Source organism: Varroa jacobsoni, unplaced genomic scaffold, assembly GCF_002532875.2.
Source record: "Varroa jacobsoni isolate VJ856 unplaced genomic scaffold, vjacob_1.0 scaffold_298, whole genome shotgun sequence".
Classification (NCBI taxonomy): Eukaryota; Metazoa; Arthropoda; class Arachnida; order Mesostigmata; family Varroidae; genus Varroa; species Varroa jacobsoni.
Window position 1 is genome coordinate 235,047 of NW_019213200.1, and position 12,284 is coordinate 247,330.

General features: G+C 43.3%; 1 protein-coding gene across 1 annotated transcript in view; it reads right to left on the bottom strand.

Annotated features, from left to right (window-relative positions):
• Window positions 1-6,583, bottom strand: part of bma (SCY1-like protein bma) — a 90,299-nt gene extending 83,716 nt beyond the window's left edge. The window contains exon 1 of the mRNA XM_086967743.1: window positions 6,104-6,583. Coding sequence (XP_086823869.1) covers window positions 6,104-6,286 — 183 coding nt within the window. The 5' untranslated portion in view covers window positions 6,287-6,583. The remainder of the gene's footprint in view (window positions 1-6,103) is intronic.
• Between the last annotated feature and the right edge of the window lie 5,701 nt (window positions 6,584-12,284).

Here is a 12,284-nt window from a genome sequence, read left to right on the forward strand (position 1 = left end):
AGTAACTTCATAAGTTACAATTACCTTACTTGGACCAAATAAGACGTAAACAGTTGCCGTCTGCTTAGTCATTGTGCCAGGTTTTCAACTGTCTTTGACAAGTAAGAAAGTAGGTACATAACGTATGCTTAACCCTAACAAGGGTTCTGGTGCAAGTAGGAACTGTCTCTGAGGCAAACCTAAGGGCACACGACTTTAAAATATGTTTGTCGCACCCTGTCGACATGTTTTGGGATGTGCCCGCTTGCCAAGAGCTGAGTGGGCTGGGCCGCTCGACTTTTGAAGGGCAGAAATTCGTCTGCTTAACAAGCAATGTTTTGTTAATATTTGCTGCAGCTAGAAAGGATATGCTAACACCGGAAAACAACGAATCGTTGTCGGGATGCTAGGCATTTCTGAGTGTTTACGAGCATATACATAGAGACGATTAGCTTGAACCAGCTGGAATAGTTTGTAGTTACCCAAAATACACTTTTTGATTAACGGGAAACACAAACGCAATTTGCTTTGTACAAAGCGAGGTAAACGTAAGAATCTGCTAGTTCATGTATTGATTTCAATATTGCATGTGATGGAAGTCGAACAACTGCATACATACATTTCATACCAATCTTGTAATAAAAAATTTGTGCAAAAAACCGCATCGAAAATATAAGCTATAAACTATATGCTTCAGATTCATACTATTAGGGCTTAATACTTCACAGTATCGGAGCTGTGGTACGGAATATCTGTCTCCGCGAAAGCCTCGTCTGTAGAACCTCTTGCTGCTGATAAGGTTCTATTTTTGGATGGCAAACATGCTTAACATGTTTAAAGAAATAAGTAAATGTTCCACGTATAGTAGTGTTGTTAAGTATCGCTTCGGAGGGCTCGTTGCCAGTACAAATCAAAACGTATCAGCATTTGCTTTCAAGCGCAGGCCGTATCACTGTTTTCGCGTTCTGTAGAGACACACACGAACCGTTGCACCATCACAAAGACATGTTTAACGTATCTATAAACCAGTTATAGGCATAAGCCAATTGCTAACTGTGGTTTACAAAACCAGCCTGTATTCTGCTCGAATCAGAGCGCATTTACGTCAGATACACTTACATTACGCTTGCGGCTACCGATCATTCCAAAAACAATCAGCGTACTAGGTAACAAATCTTATGAACTTTGTCATCTCTATTTAGGCGTGTTTACTGGTGCATTGCTTTTGCCGTTCCTTGTTTATCTGTCCGTAAACGACCCGCCGGGTTGTTTCCGTTATTCAGTGGAAAGATGGGCTGAACAGAAAGCATTGCTGGCCGCCTGCATGTTCTTCTTGGCAGCCCCGCACTTCCCAGTTTCGAACTGGACGCGAGAGATTACGCTTGAGGGCGTTGCTGGCCGCACTAGAGCATAGAGACCACAACTCCGGAGCCCCTTCTGAGCATCACGGGAATTTACTATTTTTCCAGCTTGCTGCTCACGGCCTCTGTAGATATATGAATATGGACAGAGAAAGCTTTGTTGAAGCTCTGCGTTGTCCGAATGGATTAATTGGTGTTGACAGTGAACGAGGCATGAGTCACGCTGGCGTCGGTACCCTAATTGACACGTAAGCTATTTTCTAGCTTTCAGGGAACAAAACATAACGAGTTATTGACTGAGTACGCATCATAACCCTCTTATTGGCCTCATTGACCGCGTAAGTTATTATTATTATTATGATTATTATAGTGATCCATCTCTCCGGACACACTAATACTAAGATCAAACGATGGAAAGCAATGAGCCCTTGGTTGGTGCCTAGTGGCGACCGAGCCACAAAGTAGTCGATAAATTCATTCTCCAGTATTAATGTTTTTAATTATTAATGTACCTGATTGAAAAATAACAACTTTCTTCATATACATAGATTGCATATCACTATCACAGATAGAACTAGAAACAGCGAACTTTTGCCTCTTTTTACAGCATACATCTTATTACTTTTCTCTTCGAGTATTTTTCCATAAAAGTTGCTCGGTATTGCGAAGGCGGCCTTGGAACAGTTTGAATATACAGTGTTGTGTGTGTTTGTTTGCTTTGAACCAATGACAACAAATTGGCTTCCGATTCTAGAGTACTAATAGGAGTCATTGTAGAAAAGAAGTAGGAATATATATCCTTAATTCATTCAGTTTCGACAGGTGTTTCTCGATCTATAAAATAGCGGCCCGATGATCATTCGTACGACTTGCGGAGAGACATCTCTCTTTGCGATGGTATTTGATTATTTTTCTCTTGTATAAGCGCGGCCGTTTCAAATGAAGCCGGTAAGCTTCGTTATTCCAAAACAACGTTCGATTACACGTCACGTAATGTATGACAATGGCTAAAATTGCTGATGCCTCTACTTAAAGCACATAGAACATATATATTTGCATTGTATTTACCGCTGCGATAGATATTCCACCTTATGCCGTACATACGTACGAGGTTCTTGCGTGGGTGTATCGCTTAGCAACGTGTTCGAAAGCCGAAGACGAACGTTTTCACCGGCCTCATGCAGCCATGCCTCCCAGCCTTCGTGTTCCTATTTCAACTAGCGATCGATAACGATGTACAAAATACGAAAGTAACGGCTGTAGACGGCCTACGAAGCATACGTGCGCATATCGAATTTAGTCCATAAGCATTGTACAGTCTCTACACGTCCAGATAAAACAACTAGCGTTTAAAAATCATAATACTAGGGGATTAGGGACAGAAAGGTTAAGGTAAATCTACTGTATTTCCATGTCGAAAACAACGGAGTGGAGCCGTCCCTTTTTCGTTTAGCCTCGTAAAAAGAGCATTTGTCTACGTTGGTGAGCCTTTCACGGTGGCTGTCGCTAAATAATACCGAATCACTGAGTGCATAAGAAAAAAGAAGCTTCGATGTTCAATAGTTAAAAATAGTCCGCTTGATTGTCTCCACAACTGCTCCCTAATAAGCCAGAAGACGAAACGGGACATAAATTGCCTCCTACTAATAAGATGGAAAGACAATTGGCTATCATAAGAAGGATTACTCACGAGGGTATCTAGATGGAAATTCTTGTAGCTCGATCGTCCAGAAAGGCTTACCAATCCAAACTGATACCAGAGGTCATGTAAAGTAATTTGGCGCCAGTATATCTAAAGGACGACAACTTCATCGGCATGAGCAGTGAAAGTTACTCATACAATAAATACCCCTTTAATTTCCGTAACATCCAAATGTCCTATATATACATATAGCATATATACAGTACTGATTGGCATAATTGCGTTTTGTTGTTGGGCTAAATCTGCAAAATCAGAAATGATATACGTAACCATTATCTGCCAGCACTCATCTTATTCCGATTAAAAGATGCTTACTTCAGTTCTGGAAGCGCTCTGTCCCATATCAAATACCTATATGGTAGCCTTTAACCAGAAACACACTTATACCATACTCTATCGCAAGACCTCTAACTTTGCTTATACGTTAATTTTGCGACATCTACTTATATGAGCTCGGCTCTTTGACAGTAATTACTTTTCACGTAAGGTAGACAGGCAGCATCCTATTACACACTGTGTATATCTACATCTACGCCATTGTATTCTGATCCTTTAAAGACCGGGTCAAGCTAGAAACATTTGTCTCGAACAAAGAACAATTGAATGGATAGGCGACAACGTCAACGAACCCTGCCGTACACTTACGCGCCGGTATTATGACACGTTTTCTTGCCTAGCCTTACAGAACTGTTGCTAGAATATTCTACCCGGCCGTAAGAACAACGCTCTACTCCGCGGGCCAGCTTCGATGTTTTCCCGACAAGGCCGCCTGAAAGGCCACTTTAACCAAACTTGTTGTAAAGTCGTAATTGCTTAGCAGCCCCTATTTTTCATGCCCCATAGTCCTGTCTATGCTGAGACACTGACCTGCTTCGTTCGCTGGTTCCGATGGGAAGCAGCGCCATGTGTTCTTCGAATTTTCAATGGGGTAGTACGTGATACACGGTTTGCTTTTAGCCTTGCGAACCTATTTCGGCGATATACGCTAACGTCTCCGTTAGCACCGCCTGATGCTGTAGCGAGCCATCAGGCCATGGACATCGCTGCTAGTGTCTATTCCTTGTTCCAGCTCAACGATGCAGAGAACTCTCCCATAGAATACGGAGTTAATTCCAGCGAACCGTGGCCTAATTAACACGTGGATTAGAGAGAAGGACGCGACCCAGCTTGATGCCTGTTAGTGCGTGGCACGCGTATACGTTAGACGGTCCAGGCATCAGGCTGATCCTGTGCAGTCTAAGCAAGGGTCTATCGTCTCTGGTAAACAAAACAGGGTCAAAGGAGCTAAGCTGATTGAGTTGGTCACGAAATAGATAAGCTCTTGCGAGTGAATTGTCTAACGTTGACTTCAATGTGCCTCAGTAACATGACGAAGCGACATCGGATCTTGTACCCAGTTGCCATGCTACTGGCGATTATATTAGATTTTGCTTTTGTTGACGGCCGGTTGGAATGGTAAAAACAAATAGCGAGGAGGAAATTATTTAGTGCTTGTGCTCGGAGGCCATTTGCCATGACATTTGCCAATACCCACTCCTCTCCGCGGCACAAAATTCGACTGAAGGCAGAACTATGGCAGCCTGTATTTGTTTTCTTAAACTAAATTGAGGAAGAAACAGGTATTCAGCGGATGGACAACAGTTGTGCAAGCATGATATCGATGGAAGTACACCTCAGCGTCAAAGAGCGCCGTGTGAATTACTTAATGCGCTTGTCCCGTCAGGTTGCTCCTTTCGCTAGCACGTTCTGCTAGTAAAACATCGATAACAGTAACATAATATTTGACTAACGATGATAGAAAGGCTAACATCAGCTCGTTTTATGGTTCGTACGGAAACTTCAATAGCAGAATATTTAGTACGTGATCAATTTCAAGGCGTCGTTCCCTAATTAGCGTGCTCGTAAAACGATCTCCGCTTCAAACCGGCATGAGCTAGGCTGAGATTAAATTTTCCCGTAGCTTAACAAAAGGCGTGGCAAAAGAAAAATGACAAGACTTACTAAGAATCTCCTTACAGAAAGATACCCCAAACCAAAGGTAAGGGGTTGGTATTTCTTCATTGTTGGGCGAACCAGCTAAAGAAGTATACACGTAGTTAAAATGATTTACCCTAAGAAACACACCCATTTACGGGGCAAAAGTTCTCGTACGCGCATTTTGTAAATATCTGCTGGATGTTCAATGGTACGGCGAAGGTAATAGGATCATGTACATCAAAGAACCGCATACAGCACAAATAGAATTAACTTGTGCATGTTAATTATTATAATAATTATTGCCGTCATTGACATAAAGTCAATGCCATTAATATAATATTCACTTTGTTGGTCTTCTGTGCTTCTACCTATGTTACTGAAAGTGATGAATAAGCTAGCTTCAATCGTAGTCCGTACATTAATACGAATACAAAAACGGCACATCCCAGAATTCAGTTTGTTGTATCTTTAAACGGTAGGGCAAATTCACTAAATTACGCATTGGTTAGATTTAGATTTGCCTCCTTATACTTAATATTAGTTTGTTTAGCTTCTAAGGAAGATCTTCTTAGGATAATTCCTTTGAGAAGAAAGAGCAATACGGTTTTTTGAAGCATAATTTAACGAAACTCTATAAGTACGTATCATATCTTTTCAAAACCTATCCGATGCGACGAAAGTGCACTTCCTTAAGTATACCGTCTGATACCTTTTACGGGTATACACCTCAATGATGTCTATAGATAACTCAGTAGTTCGAAGAGGCAGACATTGAAAAACGCCTAATTTTACCACGATATCTTCGGAATGAGGACAATAAACGCTACTGACGTAGAAGAGATCATATATACTCAGATAATAAAGAAAAATCTTCTTTTTTTTCATTGAACAGTTTTTGATATTATTAATGTAATAGACCAAGCCTGCAATGACCCCGAATCGCACATGATCTACGCCGTACGTAGCGTCTCTGTCCTACATTAAGTTACACAGAATAACCTTTATAAAAAAAACCTACGAGCAAAACTACCTTTCGCAGCTTGCAAAAGTCGGTAATCGTAACCAAAACAGAGACAACACTCACTTTGTTATCAGATTTTCGCTTGGCGTCATAGATCTTCCAGACGAGTTCGGGTCCGGCGGAGCCGACTAATCGTCCAATCTCGTAGTGTTGACTTATCGGGTTGAGCTCGAGTGGCGACGGGGGTCCCTGTTTGAATTTCGGCAGTCCACCACCGCCGCCAGGGTTAACTAACTCGGCTATCATCGACCGCCGGCGTCCTTTCGGACTCGGGTGTGGGGAAAGGGAAAGACCGCATGTCGAGCCTCTCCGCCCCCCGGGGGCCTCGTCTGGCCCCCCGACTTGCAGCACATTGGGATTGTTCACGTTGTTCAAATTCGTTAAGCTGCCTCCCTGATGATTGACATTGGGTAAGCCTAGCAGACCCCCAGCGGGCACGCCCAAGCCCGGCACGCCACCCACCCCGGACGGCCCCCCCGAAGGGCCGAGCGTCGTGCGGGGGAATATGCTGGCTGAGATGGTGCCGCCGGGGGGCCCGCTCCGCGCGGGGCTTCGCGGCTAGCGCGAGCCGACCTGCGACGACGGGTGGCTACAGTAGCAGGCGCGTGTGCTAATGACCGACTCGTGAGGAACCGCGCGGACAAACCGCTGTGAATAACCCCGCGTCAACGGTTGACCTTCTACTAGTGATTAAGTGCCTTCGCAATCGACAAGCGACCGAGGGATTGCGGGGCGCCGATGACACTGAACGCAGCAGCTATGGTGCACGCTGCTAGAGGACGATGAAATCGAGTTCGCCGCCTCAGAGCTGCTGGACATCACCTGGTGTGATGAGAGAGCGCAAAGAAATGAAACAAAAAAACAGCTTAGTATGAAATTTTGATTAGCCGAGCTGAAATACTATCTAGGTTTAGCTTCAATTTGCAACGCATATGATCGGCATGAAAGATTTTTATCAATAGTTAAATAATTTTTATACTTTTTAATCCTATTAGATATAGCGGCCCGTGGCTACAACCCCTTAAGAAACCACGATTTGTTTTCTGTTTACATATGTGTGTACCTATAAATGATATGAAGATATGCCAAATTTGGATAAAACTGAGATCATTCGTGAAATAGTTTATATTTTTTTATTACGCTTTGTTGTGAATTAACGTTTTATGCAGCGAGAAATGAAACAAGACGGAGGTTGTATTTGATTTTTTTGTCGAAATTTACTTTCTGTCAATTAAAAACATTTCAAAATTCCCAAGAAATTATTTTTTAAGTGCCACAGTAGATATGTTTGGTAGTATCTATCTGTGCTAGAGTCAAACTAAATGAAATATACAGAAGACAAGCAGATATTGTGCTTTAGAGCTCACTAAATAGAACGTATCCAACACAGTTTAAAGCTTCTCCAGTGGCGGACATAAACGTTGCTTTCATATACTGAATTGTTTCATAGTTAGCCGAGGTCCCATATTGTTCGTATAAACGCACTACATGCGACTTCATTTTAAGCTCGACAAATTACTGATCATGTAAAACTATTAGAATAAATTATGAGACATGTAGATAGTGCGTATCAAGCCAAAATTTGTAGAATATATTCTGTACCGCCATCTGGTCCTAACAACGAAAGCCCACTTGGAAATTCAACGAGATCGCTGTTTATTGAATTGCCGGCGCTCATTATGTTTGCGCCGTATCCTCGGGAGGGACTTCCGCTTCTTTAACAGGAACTCAATTTTCTTAGTCATTCTATGAATACACATACAGTTGTGCTATATATATGTATTTACGGATGACGCGTATTTGTTATACTAATGATTAGACCCATAGATGTCTCCCTGATTGCGTTATGGTAAAAACACATGACAGCAGCAGGGTTTTACACTATACGAGCCCATGGCTCGCCACCACTTCGTATGCCAGTCGCAGTAGCTGGTAGTGAAGCGATACGCGAAGGACACTACTGGGAGTAAAAATATATCGCCACTAACACCATCACCACATCCGAAGATAGCCTCTTTTGCTCTGCGCGGATCCTTTCTTCGGGTACGAATTCTCAATCTCTGCTATACTTCCGGTGACACACGTAAGATAGTCTCGATCACATGTCAGCACGCCAACTTACGGACGAGGAGGGCGGGCCGCAGGAGAACAGAGGAAATAGAGAAGTTCGGAGTCGGCTCTGTTGCGATGGGCCCAGTGGTATGGAATAAATAGCTCGACTTTACATCCTTACTCCCGATTGTTCATCGAGTCAGAGCTCTCTATAGTATAGAAGACCTTGTTCGCGTACAGTCAGCACTACTGCTGCGGGAGGACCTCCCCGCCAGTTTAGCCGCCCACGTTAGCCGCCTACAGAAACTGCCGCCTACAGTCGGCCTGAGAGTAAGGGAAACACCGACTGTGCGGAAAGACAACGTAAGCATCGTCTCTAGGCAAGTTCCCAGCGTCCTTCCTCTTCTAGCTCCTCTCGTTTTTGCTGCCGCCTCAACCAGATTGAGGTCCATTGTCTCAATGGACTAAAAGAAAGACAGGGCGCTGCCGAGCCGTAATCCCTATTCTTTCTGACGAAAGAGGTGGTAGCGGGAATAGGGAGCATCGGGCCAATGATACCACAAGAAACAGCAGTGGCGGTAACAGCACGCCGCTGTGCAGGCACAACAAACCATTAGAGTAGGCTTCATCAATCACACGAGCACCTACTTACGCTTCGTGTTGTCCCAGTAACCGGAAGAGTGTCGTATGGCGAGAGAAGGAAAATGGAATATGAATGTAAGGCGTGTACTTTCATGACGCTTACTGCTCGTCACTTGTTACTTTCTTTAAATATGGATGTCAACCGGTTTCGTAACCAGGGAACCTTGTTTTTTCATTGGCAGATGGTTGCGGTAACAGCTATAGTAACAGCTAAACGTGGACTATTCAGCCATTTTCCAAGTAAATACTGTCTACGTGTGCATCACATGAAGCGTGTCTTACACGTAGTTATATTAGTGATTAGAAAACGTATCTGATGCACGTGCTTGTAGGATTGCACTTGCTGGTAACGGCGATGCTCGCTGAACAAACCCCATAAGTATTTACACCTTCCAGAAAGAAAATGTCTGGCATATACTATACTTTTATTTATTTATATACTCATTTTTAAACATTTTGTAAGCGCGATCCGTCATACTGTTTTCTTCAGATATATTTATGGTGATGCCATATCAACGGTATCTCTGAATAAATACAAATGATAATTATGTAGTAAAAATTATTATTTGTGCATTACCATTTTTCGGTTACCAGCCCACCTCTTTTTCTCGTTTCATACAGGAAGTATTACACCTGAACCGCTGCCTCATCCGAGACCCATTTTCTCCTGTTCCGTTAAGCAGAATTGTCATTCAGAGTCGCATCGGTCGTCCTCATCTGATTTCTACCGATCTGCCAAGGCAGGCTGCTTTCCGCTCTTCGACAGATCTCTCGTCTTCAATTCAGCCAACCAAGCCGCTGGCTTGCCGTTAGCTAACCGCGTAATATATCACCCCCTAATCGTGGCGCTGTGGATATTTTCACGCCCTTACCCGAACGAATGCGTTGCTCAGCGCAGGCCTGCGCTTTTTTCACGGCACCCCGGTCGGCCGTCCTCGTGTTTCAAGCGTCTTCCACGATTCATCGTCCTTTTGGCCTTTCTATGCTCCGTCCGCACTCAGCTCTCCATTACTCTTCAAGATCTTGTTGGCATTCCTTAGGGAAGCATAAACAACTACTTTTCCGCTCAACTTCGTTTATCTCCATAGGAGAGCTTTGCAGGACCGCGCGGTAGCCGGGTTAGATGGCACGCGCGGCGAGCACAGCATTTGATAGGGATAACAGCAGCAGCATGCACTGGTAGCCCGGATATAGCACTGGAGCGTGGGTTCATTTGAAAGCTGTAAAAGTTATCTCGTCGGTGGCTTTATTATCCGTAATGGCCGTTAGCGGCAGAAGTGGCGCTAGTCGTAACCATGGCACTACGGTTGCCGATAATAACAGCATTGTACTTCACTATTCATCGGAGCAACAGAGGAAGAACTGTTCAGCCAATTAAACTAATAGTAATAGGCGACACTTTATCATACGGTACCTCTATTCTGTTTCGCGGCCACTGGCGCCGCCGCTGCTGCTGTTTTATAACTAGTCAGTACTGACGTATAAGCAGGAAGAGACGGCGGATGGATGGCGAGTTACCCATTCAATATGGTCTCGTGAGTCGGAGAGTCGGCGCTGCTTTATGAACTTAGGTTATAATGTTCTCCTAGAGATCACCCAACGAACGTCTGTATGTATATACATCTAACAATGATTGCACCCCGTTTAAGTTTAATGAAGTGAGTCGAAGCGAAAAGATAGAACAGCTTACATGAAGCGCAATCGTATTAAGGAAGGCCCAGTTAAAACCGAGGTACTTGTTGGTTTTCTTATTGGCGCAGTCTTATATCATAGCGTGTTTCTGTGTAAAAAGTCACTCATCCTTTTCGCTAATAACAATTTATTAGTTATACTGTTTTATGTAGCAACCGGGAGCTACCGATAGGATCGCTGAGACTGGTTGAAAAATAATAGCTTTTCATTAATTTCCTTTGCGTGATTTGGAGGATAGCTAATATCAATGTTTGGCATCGAAGAAAGAAGAAATTGACACGCTAGCGAAGTCCGTCACGTGCTACACGTAGAAGCATAAAGTTCTAGGTGTAGCTTTTAAATGTAATATCTTTATGTTATATGAATTAATTATAGCAGTTGATTTGGCATTCACGTTTGACGAACTTCAATATCATTCCACTCATTACCCGTAATTCCCAAATGTCCAAGGCAATGCTGTTTTTTCCAAGCACACTGAAGCAGGGAAATTGCAATTTTTATAAACAAAAAAAAAGCAGCAATTAGACCTGTACCAGCGTCTATTTTAAGCACTCGTCATTGCGTTTTATAAACTCTACGACATGCAAACAAGAAACTTCTCGCTTCAAACGTTATCGTATAGACGCCTGTCAACTGGACATAACAACGACTGGCCACTTTGAGTAAACTAAATCCAGGTTGTCTTACAATAAAAATCCTCGACTAATGAGCCGACAGATCGTGAGATCATGACGAAGAAATGCTAAAGGTCACTTTTCGAACATAGTTGTAATGTCTGTGTATTTTCACCTAAACTTTACGACCGTTTTCCTGAAAAACGTGTTTTTCTCTTCACGTTTTATATTAAAAAGCGTTTCTCGACAATCAACCTCTAATCCTAGTACTTATATTACCGCATCTGTTCCATTCTCACTACGCGTCGATGATAACCTCAGGCGAATGACAGCAAAACTAGAACCATAGTAAATCACTACCAACTTCAGTGGTCCCTGTTGCCCTCGTGTTTCGATCTGCATTGTCCGAACTGCGATCAGTTGGCCGCATAATGGTACTACGAACCGTTGTTCCGACTCTTGTGGGCCTAGCAAGCATTCCCCGCATACGGTAGTTAGATACAAGACGATTATAGCGTCTAGCGTTAACTGGCTACCTAGCCATCTACGCTATTTTCTGTACGTCCGAACGAAAGAAACGTTGGGCATGGGTGCAAAAATAGTTTAGTAGCATCGATTGTTACCAGCTACGGGAGAAAGCCTCTGTTTTCCCTAATGCCGTTGGTTTTACACTGCGACCCCCTGTAGGCTGTAACCTTGTCTCTGTTTGGCCACAGGATTAATACAGGCACAGAAAGATCCGATGCCAACAATGTATACGTAAACATGCCGGCGCTGCATTGGCGTGGATAGGCGATTCGTCGATTGCGTGCAACAGGGAGGCCAAGCTAGCGCCCCGGCCAGGATCGAGACACCTTGCACGCTGCCTAGGACGATCCGATCGTCTGCTAGAACCTACCGAATTCAACAGATTCTAACTCGTTCTGACAGCACTTCTACATTTTTACGCATAGAGAGCCTGACCTAAATTCAATTCATAGAAAACGTTCGTATTAGCTATCATATAAGCTGTGACTATTTTACAACAGCGTATTTTTGGAACAGTACTTTTAAACGCAATTTTCTGCTGTCTTTTAGCGTACTGAACAAATTAAGGAGAGATTTTGATACGGCGCACGTATTTCTATTATATTTATTCGATTTATGCCACCTCAAGTGTATGACCGTCATATCTAAAAATACGTAAAGGTCACGTTTAATGGTCGGTGTAGCTTTTCTATTTTCGAGCTTACGTTTCTTGTCAC